Source organism: Camelina sativa, chromosome 17, assembly GCF_000633955.1.
Source record: "Camelina sativa cultivar DH55 chromosome 17, Cs, whole genome shotgun sequence".
Lineage (NCBI taxonomy): Eukaryota > Viridiplantae > Streptophyta > Magnoliopsida > Brassicales > Brassicaceae > Camelina > Camelina sativa.
Genome location: NC_025701.1, coordinates 34,071,563 through 34,089,037, shown reverse-complemented (window position 1 = coordinate 34,089,037; position 17,475 = coordinate 34,071,563). Strand labels below are relative to the sequence as shown.

At 35.8% G+C, this 17,475-nt stretch overlaps 4 protein-coding genes across 4 annotated transcripts in view; 2 read left to right on the top strand and 2 right to left on the bottom strand.

Annotated features, from left to right (window-relative positions):
* On the bottom strand, positions 594–2,232 carry LOC104758893. The gene has a single exon (XM_010481860.2). It carries the CDS (start codon positions 2,093–2,095, stop codon positions 908–910), a length of 1,188 nt encoding a protein of 395 aa, XP_010480162.1. The 5' UTR covers positions 2,096–2,232; the 3' UTR covers positions 594–907.
* Positions 7,136–9,452, top strand: LOC104758892 (NAC domain-containing protein 21/22-like). The gene is made up of 3 exons (XM_010481859.2): positions 7,136–7,531; positions 8,426–8,706; positions 8,810–9,452. Exons 1-3 carry the CDS (start codon positions 7,330–7,332, stop codon positions 9,296–9,298), a joined length of 972 nt encoding a protein of 323 aa, XP_010480161.1. The 5' UTR covers positions 7,136–7,329; the 3' UTR covers positions 9,299–9,452.
* On the bottom strand, positions 9,574–11,926 carry LOC104758891. The gene is made up of 9 exons (XM_010481858.1): positions 11,770–11,926; positions 11,583–11,682; positions 11,304–11,484; positions 11,056–11,128; positions 10,793–10,972; positions 10,601–10,698; positions 10,368–10,456; positions 10,004–10,177; positions 9,574–9,935 (listed from the first exon to the last, which is right to left on the bottom strand). Exons 1-9 carry the CDS (start codon positions 11,855–11,857, stop codon positions 9,770–9,772), a joined length of 1,149 nt encoding a protein of 382 aa, XP_010480160.1. The 5' UTR covers positions 11,858–11,926; the 3' UTR covers positions 9,574–9,769.
* Positions 14,278–17,475, top strand: part of LOC104760049 (histone acetyltransferase HAC4-like) — a 7,919-nt gene continuing 4,721 nt past the window's right edge. The window contains exons 1-5 of the mRNA XM_010482900.1: positions 14,278–14,381; positions 14,511–14,866; positions 14,956–15,697; positions 16,244–17,120; positions 17,214–17,471. Of these exons, the coding sequence (XP_010481202.1) occupies positions 14,278–14,381; positions 14,511–14,866; positions 14,956–15,697; positions 16,244–17,120; positions 17,214–17,471 (2,337 nt within the window). The remainder of the gene's footprint in view (positions 14,382–14,510; positions 14,867–14,955; positions 15,698–16,243; positions 17,121–17,213; positions 17,472–17,475) is intronic.

The window sequence follows — 17,475 nt, the reverse complement described above, 5'->3', positions numbered from 1 at the left end:
AAAAAAAAAAAAAAAAAAAAACATGGAGCTGTCTAAATAATTTGATTACTCGATTTCATAAAAGATAAGAGTCTACTTAATTATGTTTTGTGAAGACATATCGAAGATCCTCTTTGATTTGGTCCACCGACCTATTTCAGTCTATCCTCACTAATCTACTAACTATGGACACATGCAAATTTCAAGTTGTACTAATTATCTCTACTTTTTGCTTTAAACCAAATTAAAAGCTGTCTTTCTTAGTTAAAAAAAGTTTACTAGTAGCTAGGATTTGTATCTTTCAAATTAAACTCGCATAAAGTTGTCGTTTTTATATTAATATACACTACATTGATGTCAAAAACTGAACAATGCTATTAACTGAGAAGGATTTGCAATTTGGATCTTCATTGAGATTGCAAACTCATTATTAAGAAGAAAAGTAACTCTAATAATTGAAGTAGGAACTTCTCCCCTAAACAGTAATTACAATTTCTCTTTATGTAGTTAGTTAATCATTTATCATCTTTAGGTTATTATTCTGTCAAAAACTATTTTTAAACATACAAAAAAATCTTTTGAAGCAATCTCCGAACATGGCAAGCACATCATACTTTTTGGTCAGAATTTTCTTTAGAAAAATATTCATCGAATTTATCGTTTAACAGAGAAATTAAAAATATTTGTTATTGCTTTGTTTGGTCTTTCCGAGTTAAAAAACTCAAATCGATGTGGTTTATGAAAAATACTTCATGATTTACGCGATAAACCGAGAAAATAAATTGTTAAACCGTATTTACATATTATGCCCCCAAATTAAACTGAAGTTTACAAAACAACCCGCAAAAACTAAAGCGTTAAGATTCCCCCTCTAACTCCGTCTGCCTAAACAAAAGTCATAACGGTTTACCAGCTGACTTAACCCGGTTTACTTCTCTAATTGTTCGAATTTCGGTTCAAGCCTGGTTCGATTGGACCGGTTTTTGCCGTTGCTCTGTACTTGCGATTTGTTCCCCGGAGACAGAGAAGAAGACGAAGAAGATGACGAAGATGAGAAAAGCTGACCAAAGAAAAGCCCTGATTTCAGAGAACAAACCGGAACATTAAGAACCGGCGTGATTCTGACATTAGCAGAGTACGATCTCGGCATGCCATGGTGCTGCTTCATCCTAGGTCCGCCGGTGAAGCTCCCGGGACTACTCGAGCTTCTTTCGAGTCCATGAAACACTATTTTACCGGAGGCGTTAAGTCTCGGACTATCCGCCGTCACAGTGAGTCCCCGAGATTCAATGTTCGCCGATGCTGAAGATGATCCGTCAGCGGAAGGATTCGACGTTGGATGATGCCGTCTCGGTTTAGCTAACCTGATTCTCGGTTGGTTAGAGTTTCGTAGATGAGTCCGCGACGGAGCGATCGGGTTAGGACTTGGTTTGTCTAGGTCAAGCGAGAGTCTTGGAAGGTCATCGATCTCGTGGCCAGAGGAAGACGATGAGGAGAGTGAGAGACGTGAGGAGGCGATTGAGATTGATTCTGAGATATCTGATTCTTTTAGCAGCGGCGACGTCGCGGCGGCGGCGGTGGAGGCGGAGGATTTAGATCCCCGGTGAAGACATTGCTTAAACGACGACGTTTTGGGGTTTGAGGGAGGAGAAGAAGAAGAAGTGGGTTTAGGAGATTCTTGTGGCTTGGCGTTGTTGACAAGTCTCTTGAGACCTAAAAGCTCTCTCCAACGAGTAGTACAACGAGGGGCTTTAGGGGAGAAGAGGTCAGAGATCTCCATCTCAAGTCTCCGGCAAGATTTCAGAACCTCCGGTGATCCTCTTGGTTCGGTGGTACTCTTGGGGACACCAGAGAACTTCAAAGGTACGAGCTTTCCGTCGGAGAAGAGCTCGTCGGCGGAGAGCATTGTCACCGGATCTTCGAGACAAAACTCAAAATCCACAACTGGATCTTGGTTCTCCGGTAACGGATCAGGTTGTTGCTGCTTGCCGACGACGGAGGAAGAAGGGCGTCTGTTGTTGTCTTCTCGGGTCAAAGACAGTCGAGGGCTAGTCCATCCGAACGCAGAGAACTTTTCCGGCGAAACACCGGCACTTTTAACGCAAGCGGAAGCCATTAATTTAATTAGAGCTTTGGGGCATTTGCCGGGAGCAAAGCAAAGTATGTATGTAGTTAATAAGGAGGGTTTTGGTTTGGAGAGAAGTGGGAGTGACAGAGACAATCACTATTTATATACTTACTACACAGCTCAGGCTCAGGCTCAGGCTCAGGTACACCGTACCACACACTTGTTTTCATTTACTGTAACCAATTCGGGTCGGTTCTTTTTACTGGGCCGGGTTTATCTATGTTAATGGGCCCAATTATTATGTTTTAGTATATGACTTTTTTTGTCAATTTATGTCTGTGTGATTGAGAGGGTGGTAAATAATACTATTGTGAAATTTTGAGATCTGGTTCGTGTGAGCATTTAATCAAAAAAAAAAAATTTGTTTGTTTTGTTATTATGTGAAATTGTTCTTTCTCATTATGGTCACCTACCACCCAATAATTGAGCATGATCATAAGCACACGTTTCGTGTATTCATGCATAAGCAATTTTTGTTTTCTTTCTTCCAAAAAAATAAAATAAAAACACTTCCTGCAGCTGCATGCTTTGATTCAGGACAAATATTAATAGTATGGCATAAAGTTCTACTATTTAAATACAAAGGAAATTTCTATTTTCAAACGAGAAAAATAATTATTTTAGTTTATTTAAATTTCTTAGAATGGTAATGATGTCAAAATAATTAATGAAACCAACAATGAACCATCGACTCAATATATAAAACATACTATATGATTGTTGCTTCTAATTGTTGTTACCAGGGTATCTTGTATGGCATACATATTTCAAGAGTCAAGACTCACCAAAAACACATAATTAAACAACCGCGCGCATATTATAAACTCACTTGGTTATATATCTCTCCTTTACCACTACAAGAAAATAAGTTTATTGAGACGTATTTTTGAGACAAAAAATTTCCGTCACAAATTTGTGACACTTTAAATACGATATTATGACTAAGTTTATTTGTAACAAATTCATAGTATTTTCGTCACTATATTATGACGAAAAAACTCAGTAACAAAAGTTTGTCACAATTAGTGACGAATATGCTAAGATAATATTAATCGTCACTCTTATGACTACATTGTGACCAATATGTTGTTGCAAATTAGTTATGAACTTATAAAAGATATGCAAGTCACAGTTTGTGACATAAAAATGAGTAAACTTTAGTCATAAAATAGTATAAATTGTTATGTCATTTATACAAAGCCCATTAAGCCAAGTCTCTAACCCTAATTTAACAAGACTTATTTAAGAGATGATTAGGGTTTTATTTTTTATAATTTCGTGCCTCCATAACCTAGAGAGAGAGAGAGAGTGAACCATTTGAGAGAAAGAGAACAAGGTGCCACAATTAAGATTAAGGACAGATCTTATATGCTCTAGGAGATGGTAGAAAATAAGGGGTAAACGGACTCTTTTATGGACGAATTTTGGTGAGCAATTTTCCAACCCATAGATGTAAGTTTTCCCCAAAGGATTTTGTAACCCCTTTTGTAAATTAAAAGTTATACATGTTTTCTCAAACCTATTCTGCGCAGATTCGCGAATTAACATCAGTCATCTTGTGAAATCGTTTCCCACTGCTACAAATTGAACCAGAAGCTGATCTACCAACCGTTGGAAAGATCTGAGTCTTACCTTTCCAGAAAGCCTGAAATCGTTTCCATAGGAGTTATAACATGGAAGTTATCATCGAATATGTTCATCTGGACGAATTTGTGATTTTTTTTTTTTGTAAGAATAAAGATAGCTTATAATGTATATCTAATGTTTATGATTATAAAAAATTTGTATGATAATAAATTTAAAAAATAATATTGTTTTGAGATTGATTTTTTTGTTATAATTTTTATCATATGCAATGAATTTTTATTATTAACACCATTTGAAAACAACTTCTAATGATAAAATTGGACATTATGATAGTCACAAAATATCATGATTTTTGAGTATTTGTTAAAACTTTGCGACAAATTTCTAATTATCATTTGTGGCCATTTGAGACTATAGTTTCGTAACAATAAGATACATAATTAAAACGTTATTTTAAACACGAATTGTGACGATTTAAAGACGTTTTGTTAGTCTGTAATTAAGACAGTTTTGTTACTTTTTGGTGTCGTAGTTATTGATGACAAAATGGTTACTAATATATTCGTTGCAACTCTTGTGACGTTTTTGTTACAAATAAAAATTTGTGACCATTGTATTGCAACCATTCAAAAATCGTCACAAATTCGTAACAATGTTTATATTATGACTAAATACTTTGTATTGTGACTAAATATTTCGTCTTAATACAATTATTTTCTTGTAGTGTACGCTCAAAATCACATTCATATATACTAACTTGATCGTCTTTTTATCCATTGAAAGATGCAATATCAATGTCCTCTATCCCCACACGTACGTTTGTATCTTCCATGATACAAAGTTTATTCACTTCTGAGGGACTACCTAACCTGGTTTGATCTCATCAACAACGTCTACGAGATCGATGGTTCATGGATTGTGAAGACCAGGATTATAATGTTGCTGAAAGGGTATACTAATGTAATTATAATGTTGCTGAAAAAAAGGTATGAATTCGAGTAATGACACAAAAAGACCTTTTTCCAAAAAAAAATATTAGAGATAAGGATATACATATATAGACGATGATACCATTTTGTACGTACCATACTAGTTTAGTGAGAGTAACCATACCAACGATACAACTTTATTTTATTTTTATTTTTTTTTATAAAGAAAGAAAAGAAAATCACATCATCACTATGTATTCAAATATATCAATTATTATAAGGTTGTGCCTTTGGGAGTTTATTTGATATTACTATTCATCGATTGAGTAAATGAAATTTATGCCAAGAAAATATCGGAAGTGACTTGAGATCTAACATAAAATCTAATATCTCACCCACTGGTCGAAAATTTTGTCTGGATCCAAAAAAAATAATCATGGACATACAAAATCAATTAAAAAATCATTCGAAATCATTCCAATCACAAAAAATATAAGTACATTTTAAAATATGTATAGTTGAATGATGCTTCACCTAATAAGATGTTATTTTCTCTTATTTTTTGAAATCAAATTCGAATATACTTTTTAGTATTGTCTACCATTATAGTAACCCTTTTGATATCTATAACGAAACATTTAGGTTTTAAAAGACCCCGTGAGAGTTTAAACTTAGAGATATATCCCTCAGCCGGAAAGTCGTATAAAAAACAATAATTCGTATGCATGGGCTAAAACATACAATATTGTTATCACAATTAATGGAATACACAATACCGCACATAATCCAAAAAAACTTTAGTTCTATCCAATCGAATAGAGAGGAACTATAACTCCCGACCCAAAGTACATTGAAAGTTAAATAGGAAGTAGGAACTCAAACTAGGTTTTGTCTCTATCCAAAGATCAAAAGGTAAATTAGAATGAATCGAAGTTTGACCAAGTCAACTACAAAGGGTTTCGTTAGTTGTTGTTGTGGCCATCACTTCCCACTTCTCCAAGGTCACTAACGACAACATCGAACCCAATACCTTCACCACGCTTTCATTGAATCTTACATCTCTCTATATGGACCAGCTTATTCTTCTTCTTCCTCTTCATTCATTGTTTTCATTTTGTATTTACAATATCGTTGTTCTTATATAGTCTTCCTTGTTATTAAACGACTACTAGCATGTAAAACATATGATAATCTGAGGTAATGGCGAAAATGACACTGCTTTTGTTTATATACGTGGCCCAGCTATGATATGAAATAGACATATCCACAATTAAAGGGCAAGTTTTTGAGTGTTTATATCTCTAAAATCCATGTAATGACCATTGGCTAATAAATTAATCTATTCACCGATTTTATTAAAAATATAAATTGTGGAATTTAGCAATAGGGCAAGATGAATGGTCCACGTCTTTGGGCCTTTCAAGATCCAGCTGTTCACACGAATAATTCATTTGATTTACTCGATCGGATTACTATGTTGTTTTTAAAACGAAGCAAATGTGTCTATGACTACGACAAAATGATTATACAATTGGCGTATTAAAGACGGAGATTACAATGCGATACCATTTTCATATGACCAAGGGAAAAAATAATAATCAGAAAAAACTGACATGTGTTTCATATAGTATAAACTATTTCCAAATAACTAAACCATTTATCGTAAATAAGAAATGAATCAAATGCATTCTTTAATTGTTGTCTCCTGTTTCATGGCAGCCTTCACACTGTTTATGTATACAGAACATAATGCATTATTAAAGGTCTTAAACCAATTTACTAATTAAACCATTTATTTTATTTTTCTTATAACCTGATGAGAATTCTGAAAATTCATATAATAATCTTACAGTTTTTTTTTTTACTTGCAAGTTCATGTATACTATTATTGTAGTTGTAGTTGTGCATCCATGATTTATAGTATACGTATGTTATTGTCTTATATTGGGTCTGATTGGTAACGTAGTCAAAGCTGTACAAAAAAGTTGTAAGCTTAAACTGTAAGCTTTTAATGAATAGTGCAAAGCTGTAAGAAAAAACTTTAAGTGAAAACTGTACAAAAAGTTGAGAGTAAAGCTTTTAATAAAGTTTTTGGTAAAGTTTTTATGATTGGTAAACTTTAAAACTGTATTTTTGTACAGCTTTGTACCGCTTTGTAAAGTGGTTACCAATCACAACCATTATTTAACAAATAAATTATATTTCTACTTATCATCATCTAATATATTTGAGGAAAATATCTTGACATAATAATTCTCAAGGCAAACAACTAAGTTACTAACCCTAGACTTTTTTCATTATCCCCTCTTATGATTTTTTTTTCTTTCAAAAAACAATAGTATAAAAATGACAGAGAATATCAACTTTTATGTCCTTATTGTTTGTCTAGGCAAAAATATGCTTTGAAATGATTATTTTACAATAGAGAGAGTACGTAATAAATACTAATTGATTTGAAATGGAAACATATACAAACATATGTTTAGAGTAATTAAAATAGTATAGAAGTTGACGGCATGGCCGGGTGCGCAAAATTACTACTTAAACCCACGGGTCTTCCTCCTCGGACACCACCCAAATGATCCCAATAATTATTCTTCTCTCTCCCTCTTTATCCTCTTTCTTTTCTTCTTAATCACGATCCTCTAATCATATACTAAAACCTAATAAAAAAAATCAAGAGAGAGAGAGAGAGAGAGAGGTTCTATGGAGACGGAAGAAGAGATGAAGATAAGTAGTATAAGCATGGTGGAAGCAAAGTTACCGCCGGGATTCAGATTTCACCCAAAGGACGATGAGCTTGTCTGCGATTACCTGATGAGACGATCGCTCCATCACAGTAATCATAAACCACCTCTCGTCTTGATCCAAGTCGATCTCAACAAGTGTGAGCCTTGGGACATCCCTAGTACGTCGTCTTTTTAATTTCATTCATTCTTGATATCAATCTTTATTAATCTGATTTTTTTTTTTTTTTTTTTAAAAAATATATGGTTGGTTTTATAAAATTATGTCCTCATAAATTCATAATAATATATATGACATATGAGATATGCTCTTCTTTTGTCTTCGTGGTTTTCATAGAAACAAAATTTGAAGAAAAAAGTTGGATCAATATCGTTCGTCTAAACCACTTTAAGATGATGTCACCTCATTTCTTTTACTTTCATTCTATACAATGTAGTCTAATATATATACTCCATTCAATCCTTATTTAAACATATCACAATATTGGTCGATAACTTTATAAGTTGTAGAAAAAAAAAGTACGTATATATTACGTAATAATTTTGAAATTTCGAGAGACATATAAAATTATTTATGAGAAGTTGACACTCTTGGCGTTATCCTCTCTTTTCAAGAATTTTTTTTTTGGATAAAATAAAATAAGATTAGGACAAAGAGACGAAAAAGTCAATTTCTCAATTTGTTTTTTTGTTTTTTTTTTGTAGGTTTATTAGAATAGTAGCACTTTGAGTGACACATTTTGCAAGTTGCAAAAAAAAGTAAAATGCGTTCGGTTTGATCATAATTAGTATTCTTTGTTATTCTCTCCTTTGCTTACGCCTCTAAATGGGTCCTGTGATATTTTTATAGCTTTTCAAATCAAAAGATAAAATTGACCCTTCAACTGCTTGATAATAATACTATTGAATTTATATATCCTATAATTTAAAATTGACCCTTCAACTGCTTGATAATAATACTATTGAATTTATATATCCTATATTTTTATATCCTATAATGTTTTTAGATAATATTGTAACTAAAATGGTTGTGTATGATTTTTACAAATGGTCAGAAATGGCATGCGTGGGAGGGAAGGATTGGTATTTCTATAGCCAAAGAGATCGTAAATACGCGACCGGGCTGAGAACAAACCGAGCTACGGCCACTGGATACTGGAAAGCTACAGGCAAAGACAGAGCCATTCTAAGAAAAGGTAAGCTTGTTGGGATGAGGAAGACATTGGTGTTTTACCAAGGCCGAGCTCCTCGAGGTCGTAAAACTGATTGGGTCATGCACGAGTTTCGTCTCCAAGGATCTTATCAGCCTCCCGATCATTCTCTGACTTCTCCAAAGGTATACCCCCAGTTTATTCCATTTCTTCTTGATCATCGTTTTATCACTTCCCGAGTAAAGACTCATTAATATAGTGTTCTCCATGTGTTGTTGAGGGAAACAGGAAGACTGGGTCTTGTGTAGAGTGTTCCATAAGAATACCGAAGGAGTTATCTGCAGAGACACCACGGGAAGCTGTTTTGTTGAGACAGCCTCTGCATCTCTTCCTCCTTTGATGGATCCTTACATCAACTTTGACCAAGAACCCTCCTCTTATCTCAGTGATGATCAGCATTTCATCACCAATGAGCACGTACCCTGCTTCTCCAATTTGTCACAGAACCAAACCTTAAACCTAACCAACTCAGTCTCTGAACTCAAGACTCCTTGCAAGAACCCTAACCCCTTGTTTACCTGTGGTTCAGCCCCAGCTACGCTCACAGGCCTCGACTCCTTCTGTTCGTCAGATCAGATGGTTCTCAGAGCTCTTCTCAGTCAGCTCACTAAGATCGATGGAAGCCTCGCGGCTAAAGATTCACAGAATTATGGAGAAGGTAGCTCGGAGAGCCTCTTGACCGACATTGGTATTCCAAGCACTGCTTGGAATTGCTGATAGTGTAACGAGAGTTATTATTGCTATATTGATATCCATGATTGGAACAATTCTTCGGTGGGGAAATCATGTGTGCGTATCTGATTGTAAAAACATTTCCTCACTCTTGTACCCAGTAGATTCATGTAAAATACCACTTAAGACGCTATACATTCATATATATATATATATATATATTTCATCCTAGTTCCATTTGTGTCTACGATCAAGGCAAAGGCACTGTCAGGTTTGTACATCAACTTAGCAGAAACTGTCAAGATATTTAAGTTGCTCACTTTCACAGATAGAACCACACTTGCTGTAATTTCTCAAGAAATAAAGTAATAGTTTAGGAATATCACATGATATTCTGATATGTATCTGTTTCATCGGCAAATAGAGTTCACGAGGAAGAATGTCGTGGTTACTTTACATGATTTTAGTGGAATGTATATATAACTCTGTTTAGTACTATTGGGCATATGGTACCTATCAGCTGGAAGTCTGCAAAATCTTTGACGCTGCAGCTAAGCCACTGAGTATGGCACCTTCGACATTTGGGCTGACACAGAAATCTCCACAAATTGCTAAATTCCTGTTTCTATCCCAGAGGCACCTCTCCTCTACGGCTATGCTTTTGGCTGGAAACGCACTTCCCCTGGAGACAACAGATCATTACGATGACAAGCGATTAGAGAAAGAAAGACTAAGAGTCCGGATGCTTACCATCTGTGGGCTTTCATGAAAAAGGGGAGAGAACTAACGAGGCCAGAGCTATGAAACTCTTTGAACATCTCTTCTGCTATTTTGTTTAGTGTTTCATTCGATAGCTTTTGGAGGCCGGTCCTGGCAATAACACCATTGGCATAGTCTGGAGTTGAATGCAGTATCCATCTTTCACTAAAAAGTCAAGATCAGAACCCAAAGAGTTTAGAACACTGAAGCAATCTTACCCCATATATAGTGATCGCAACTGCTCATATACTGTACTTGGTCGGATCAATCTCTCTCTCAGAATTTTTTTTTTTGGAAAGAATCAACTCAAAATATGATTTTACACTTTTTTATTTTGGTAAGTGAAGTGATATACCTATCAGTAGACCGTCCTAGCTTAGTGCTATCACAGTGAGCCCAGCTCAAAATCTCAGAATTCTTGAAAGATAAGCCTTTAACTGGTATCTGATTCAAGAATCATAGAAATGGAAAACGATAGAAATCAGCAAGGCTTTCACTAGATTACTGTTACCGCAAAATTTTGTAGATGAACCCATATACTTTGGCTAGCAGATTGATTACAGACTGGAAAAGAAAAAAAATTATTACCAAAGACAATGGCTCCTTGAAAGCTAGCATAAGAGAGAAGCATGGTAAAACAGGAATAAGTTGTAGTTTAGGTGCCAACTCCGGGACTAGACTTAAGTCTGTGTTAGGAAAACAAATAAAAGTGGATAGAGATAAATGTGATATAACACTGAAACGGCAACTGTAGGAGAACTGAATTCATGCAAGTCTTACCCAGTGGCGGTGGGAGTCCGGTTACTTCAGTGAATCTTGGAGAAACAATGTTTTTATCTGACGCAACGATTCCATCGAAACAACCCACGTTTTCACCTTTTGAATCTGTCAACAACCACGGTATCTCTTCTTCCAACCATTCCAGCTTGGCAATACCAGTTCCAAACATACTTTTAACACCTACACAATGTTGATTACAGAGACTGATGTTTCAGAAGTTTGAGTTAAATCTCTCGACTACATAAATATTTTAAATAAAGTACCAGATTCTTGACACAAGGCCTTAGATATAGAGTTCATGCCAGGAACACCCACATACTTCTTTGCATTCCCTTCCTAGAGAGTAGACACATTTAAACAAGAAAAGCATCAAGCTCCAAGATGGATAAATTATTGACTACTTGGGGATCAATCAATCAATCAATCCTAGTATCGAGTATCTTACAAACGCAGAATGAGGCAGCAACAAGGTAATAACACTTGATAGCAGAAAGAGAGATGTTTTAAAGACCTGTTGGAAGCCAAGAAACTTGTTGGATGCGCAATCGAAACTCCCAAAAACTTGTTTCCATTCAGAAACAAAACCTCTGGACTCCCACTCGTGAACAAGAGCCAATGCATCAGAGTTGCTCACACAGAAAAATGGAGCTCCATGATCGAACATCAACTCCTTCCCATCTTCTCCAATCTCTCTGCACATGATTCAAAAAGCTCAACACTTTCCACAAATAGACAAAATCCCTCTGGGCTAGCAAAAGTATAATTAGGGAAGAGGGACAAAAAAAGGAACCTTCTTTGAGACATACGTCCACCAGGTCCACGACCCGAGTCGAAGATTGTGACGGAGACGCCATTCCTTGCCAGAGTCGATGCGCACACGGCTCCCGAAACTGCTCCGATATATTGAAAACTTTATTTTCACGAATGAGAAACCTATAATTGAAAATCTAAGAATGAAATTGAGAAAAAAACCCCACTTCCGCCGCCGATAATGGCCACCTTCATTGCGACGGCAACGCTGCTCATTTGCTTCCTAATCGCCGGCGAGATTGTTGTGGCTGCCATCGTTTTGCACTCTGCCTCATCCTCCCAAAAAGAACTTAGTCTCGTTTACTATTTTGGCTATGCAACTGCGTCCCGTTTCTGTTACTAAAAACGACACGTCACAGTTATATAATGCTTCCTTCTATTATAAAAGAAAAAAAAGCTTAAAAATACATCTATTTTTTATTTAGAAGTTTAATACCTCGTCTTTTTTGGTTGGAAGAAAAATACCTCATTTAATTAAAACATGCGATTTAATACTCAAATTAATAAATTTTGTTAGTTTCATACTTACGATTTTTTTACAAAAGTAAAATTCCGTTTTTACCCTTGGTATATCAATTAATAATTAATTTTAAATGACATGGTATTAATTTATAATTTTATTTGAATTAAAATTAATAAAAGGAAATATTAAATTAATTTAATTTTAATTCAAATAAGCCTATAAATTAAGAAAAATTCTTGGGTTTACAAAAGAGTGATTAGGGTTTAGATTTTACAATTAAACAAAATTATATGTCGGTTTGGGTTTACAAAACAGTGGTTAGGATTTAGATTTTATAATTAAACAAAATTATATGTCGGTTTGGGTATACAAAGAGTGGTTTAGGGTTTAGATTTTACAATCAAACAAATTTATATGTCGGTTTGGATTTATAAAAGAGTGGTTAGGGTTTAGATTTTAAAATTAAAAAAATTATATGTCGGTTTGGGTTTATAAAAAAGTGGTTAGGGTTTAGATTTTACAATTAAACAAAATTGTATTTCAATCTGGGTTTATTAAAAATGATTAAGGTTTAAATTACATAATTAAACAAAATTATATGTCGGTTTGGATTTATAAAAAAGTAATTTAGATTTACATATTATAATTTAAAACTATAATATAATGTTTAGAATTAATAACTTTAAAATTGAATGATATATAGATTTTGTTTCTTTAATTAATAATTTGTTTTCTTAATTAAGTGGGGGTGAATCTAAGAATTGTCCATAAATTAATACTATGTCATTTAAAATTAATTATTAATTGATATACTACGGGTGAAAACGGAATTTTATTTTTGTCAAAAAATCGTAAGTATGAAACTAACAAAATTTATTAGTTTAAGTATTAAATCACACGTTTTAATTAAATGAGGTATTTTTCTTCCAACCAAAAAAGACGAGGTATTAAACTTTCAAATAAAAAATAGATGAAGTATTTTTAAGCTTTTTTCCCTTTTATAAAAACTTCACGAATTCTTTTATTATATGTGCTTTTCCCTTTTTCAAATTCATATTGTGCCAAAAAAAAAAAAAAAAAAAAAAAAAAAAAAAAGAAAAAGAGAAGAAGTACAAACAATAAGACTCGATTTGACCCACTTAACAACACAATTGATTTGATTAGAGCACCACAATGGACTCAAATTCGATTTTAATTTCAAGTAACAACACCATGTCACCATGGAAACTCAAATGTGACAAATAAATTACCTAAGATACGACCGTAGATTGAAAGGCTTAATTACTCACTAACTCTCACAAACTGAATTAGTATGTTTAATCTCTAATAAGAAGAGAAGAAAACACACAAGTGTCAATGCCGCCGTCATGGGAATTATCTCGAGAGAATTACTAGCTCACGATCTTATGTAATAAAGTGTTGACAAAAAAAAAAAAAAATCTAATAGTAAAAGATTAGTGAATTGTTTATTAAGATGGGTCGTTTAAGTACCTTAATTTTGTTGATGAAGAAAAAAAATCTTAAATTATATTTTTGTAAAAATATTAAGAAGTTTTTCTTCATCAACTGAAATTATAATTTTTGTAATTGGGCCTCATCATCATGTATTTAAAAAAAGAAAAAAAAAAAAAAAGTAAAACAAAACATGACTTGGTTTTGGTTTCCCTAGTCAAACTAAGTTTATTTATAACCTTTTTTTTTGTAAGCTAAATAAATAAAGGGTATTTGGATATAAAGACAAAAACCCAAAACTCCTCTTTATGCGTCCATTGTTCCCGTCACCATCGCACGTGTGTGTACTAACAGCATCGTCGTCGTCATCATCATTAGCTCATCGACGAGAACCGATTCCATCCTTGTAGGGTTGGGTCGTCTCTCGCGCGCTCGAACCCCTTAATTTGTTTTATTTTGCTTTCTGACAATCAGCCAAACTGCTCAGGTTTATTAGGGTTTTTTCATCCCTTCTTTGTCGTTTGTTTTTTTACTTCTCAATGTCTACGTTAGGGTTGGTTTGATTCGATTCTCTCTCTACCTATAGCTCTTAAAAGGTTTTGACTTGGCTAGCTAGATAGGCGAGTTAGTTAGTTAGTAAGTTTATATTTCATAATAATTATAATGGCATATAATAATTGGGATGGTCCTTGTTTAATTTTTGCACTTTTTGTGTGTGTTCAGGTCAATTAAAGAAGGCTTCACATGCTCTGTTGAAACGATGAATAATAATGTTTCTCAGAGCACTGTTGCCGTTCCGGCTCCTAATGTTTGTCCTGTGCAAGAGAAGACTCGCAAGTATCGGAATATTACACGAGCAAAGATGTAAGACATCTTCGTCTCTCTCTCTCTCTCTCTTTCTCTTGTTTTTATTTCTTGTTTAATTATATTTTGATTTTTTCTAATTAAACCATGATTGATTTGATTGATTGCTCCTCATCCTCTACTCTACAGTTATTCTTTCTTAGTACGCAAGATAACATCTGCAGCAGGGACTAATGCAGTCACGGACCACCAAAAGACTTTGGCTGTTACGTTAGAGAATTTGATCTTTAAGGACGCCAAAACATGGAAGGACTACACCAATCCTAATACTCTTGAAGCCCGCATTTATAAACATTTGGGACTCAATTTTAGACCTGCTGCCGCTACTACTAGTACTACTCCATGTAGTTCTGTTGCCATGATGATGAATGCTACTCCAAGTCCTCATTCTCTTGGCATGATGAACGGAGGTGCTCTCGGTACTTGTACCAGCACTACTTTCCAACCCGGAAGCATGCCACCGCAAATTAATTGCACCAGTGGAGGTAACTTTCAGTATTCTAAGCGTGGACTTATTTTGATCTCTCTGTATGTCTATTTATTTATTTTGACTCTTAATTAAAAAAAAAAACAGTTTCTGCAGGATTTTCTATTGGACCTGACATGCAGATGCATCAATACTCTGCGGGTGCAAGTAACTTTAATCAGCAGATGATGGATATGTATAGGCCTAATGTGAACCTGTTTACTTCTGGGATGTCTACTCCTCTCATGACTGGCGGCGTAGGATTTAGCAGGAACTATGTGCCACTTCCTAATGGACCCATTACTTCTCAAGACCTCCTCAACGCTACGCACTTGTCAACTCTGTCTCAACCTTTTCTGCAACCTCTTGATCAGTCACACATGCATGATGGAATATACTCATCAATGAGCAACGCTGGTTCTTTCGGGCCAAGTAATCCCTCTCTGTATCCATATCCCTATCCCTGTGGAGTTGTTACGTCATCTGGCTCTATGGCAGTTTCTCAGAATTCAGTTCCGTGGAACCCCAATCCTATGCTTCAGGGAGTTGACGCCACCGTCACAAGTAATCACTCAAACCTGCAAGGAATGCAACAAACTCCATTGCCAAAACGTCAGCTACATCATCCGCTGTGGAATAATAATCAAGATGAATTGGCTCAGGCGAGTCAACAAGTCTTAAGTCATGGGTTTCACCCGCAAGCTCGTGATATTGATCCCCAATTAGGACAACATCCCCAAAAGATTTACCCTGTTCAACTCCAGAAGCAAGATCCTTTACTTGACAAGGATGCTTATCTGACTCAGCAAGCTATGGGTACTTTGGCTGCTGCTCCTGTCATTACTGGACCAAGCTTGGATTCATACAAAGAAGAAGCTCTTCACAGAGAGGCTACTACAAATGGGTTCAAACCGTCCAAGTTGCAGTGCCAACGGACTGCTGTTAAAGACCACTATGTTGGCGCTCAAATTGCTCCTGTCATTAATACACCAAGCTTGGATTCATACAAAGAAGAAGCTCTTCACATAAGGGCTACAACAAATGGATTCAAACCGTCCAAGTTGCAGTGCCAACAGGCTGCTGTTAAAGACCACTATATTGGTCCTCAAAGTGCACCTGTCCATGGTAGTTGTCAGATGAATTCTCCTCCATCTTTCCAACCACATCCTCAACAAAAGCAGGCGGCATCATCAGTCCCGGTTCAGAGGCAGCAGCCTTCTCTACAGAAATCAACAGGGATATCGGAAAACAATTATAATGGACAGAGAGAAGAGACTGGGGTAAAGTTAAGTCAAAGTACTCCGATGCAGCCTGAACCTGTTCATCCTTTCTCATCTCCCGTACCGCCTAGTAACACAGTTGAGAGGAAACGTCTTGATGATGGAAACGGTACATTAAGTAAAGAGGTAAACGGGGATTGTGGTCAAACGTATTTGAACGAGAGGCGGTGGCTTACGTATATGTTACATGTACGTAAATGCAAGGCAAGAAAAGGTAAGTGTGTGAGCAAGTTTTGCTTCGAAGCCAAAAAGATGTGGAAACATATAAGCTGCTGCAAGGTCCCTGATTGCACATACAGATATTGTCTTCCAACTCGGAAATTGCTTCATCACTACAATGAGTGCGGGAAAAAATCGTGCCCTCTCTGTGGACCTGTCAAAAGCTACTATGAAAAGAACAAAGACACAAGTGTACCGCTCCGTAAAGCTAAGTGCTCAAAACGCCAACCCAAGAAATCCTCAACATCCAAGAAGCCAAATAAAAAAAGAGTTGCTGAAGCTTCAACTGTTGATGCTGATCTGAAACCCTCAATGAAGCGCCTGAAATTACAGCGACCACCCTCCCAAAATGCCACTCCCGAGACAGGATGTGCTGTTGTTGTCTGTAAACCTGATCCCTCAATGAGTATGCCTATGGATAAAGATGCTTTGAAACCTGACAAAACTGATCAGGTTATGCCTATGGACATGGATGTTCCTAAAACTTGTGGGATTCCCGTTACCCGGGAGCTGGAGAAGCTTGTTTCTGAAGATACTCCCAAGGGTAAAGATTGTGGTGTGTTTACAAAGGATGAAAAAACTAGTTGCTTACTGGAACAAGCAAAACCCAAATGTATGAAGAATGAAGTAATAAGCGCATCAAAGGAACAGAATGTGAAACAGTCTGTGGACGTTGCGAATGCTTCCAAAATGGAAATCTCCTCACTCGTTGAGTTATTCACTCCAGAGCAAGTAAAGGGGCATATCCGCAGTCTTCGTCAGTGGGTAGGCCAGGTAAACACTCACATTCTAAAACTTGAGTTTCTTCTCTTGTTCTGTTGGTGCATTCTCTTTTGCTCTAAAGTAACTAAATTTCTTTCTTTTCAGAGTAAAACGAAGGCAGAAAAAAACAAAGCAATGGGGTGCTCCATGTCTGTGAATTCTTGCCAGTTGTGTGCTGTTGAGAGGCTTGTATTCGAGCCAATACCTATTTACTGCTCGCCGTGTGGTGTACGCATCAAGAAAAATGCCTTGCACTATAGTGTTGCGGCTGGCGAGTCAAAGCATTGTGTCTGTGCACCTTGCTACAATGAAGCGCGCGAAAACTTGGTTTCTCTTGATGGAACTTGTATACCGAAAGCAAAGCTTG

Bases quoted from the DNA above. Each gene is read 5' to 3' on its own strand.
- LOC104758892 (XM_010481859.2), top strand. From the start codon at position 7,330: ATGGAGACGGAAGAAGAGATGAAGATAAGTAGTATAAGCATGGTGGAA. The intron at 7,532-8,425 runs GTACGTCGTCTT...ACAAATGGTCAG, and splicing joins TGAGCCTTGGGACATCCCTA to AAATGGCATGCGTGGGAGGG. The intron at 8,707-8,809 runs GTATACCCCCAG...TGAGGGAAACAG, and splicing joins ATTCTCTGACTTCTCCAAAG to GAAGACTGGGTCTTGTGTAG.
- LOC104758893 (XM_010481860.2), bottom strand. From the start codon at position 2,095: ATGGCTTCCGCTTGCGTTAAAAGTGCCGGTGTTTCGCCGGAAAAGTTC.
- LOC104758891 (XM_010481858.1), bottom strand. From the start codon at position 11,857: ATGGCAGCCACAACAATCTCGCCGGCGATTAGGAAGCAAATGAGCAGC. The intron at 11,683-11,769 runs GTGGGGTTTTTT...ATATCGGAGCAG, and splicing joins GGCCATTATCGGCGGCGGAA to TTTCGGGAGCCGTGTGCGCA. The intron at 11,485-11,582 runs GTTCCTTTTTTT...AATCATGTGCAG, and splicing joins GGACGTATGTCTCAAAGAAG to AGAGATTGGAGAAGATGGGA.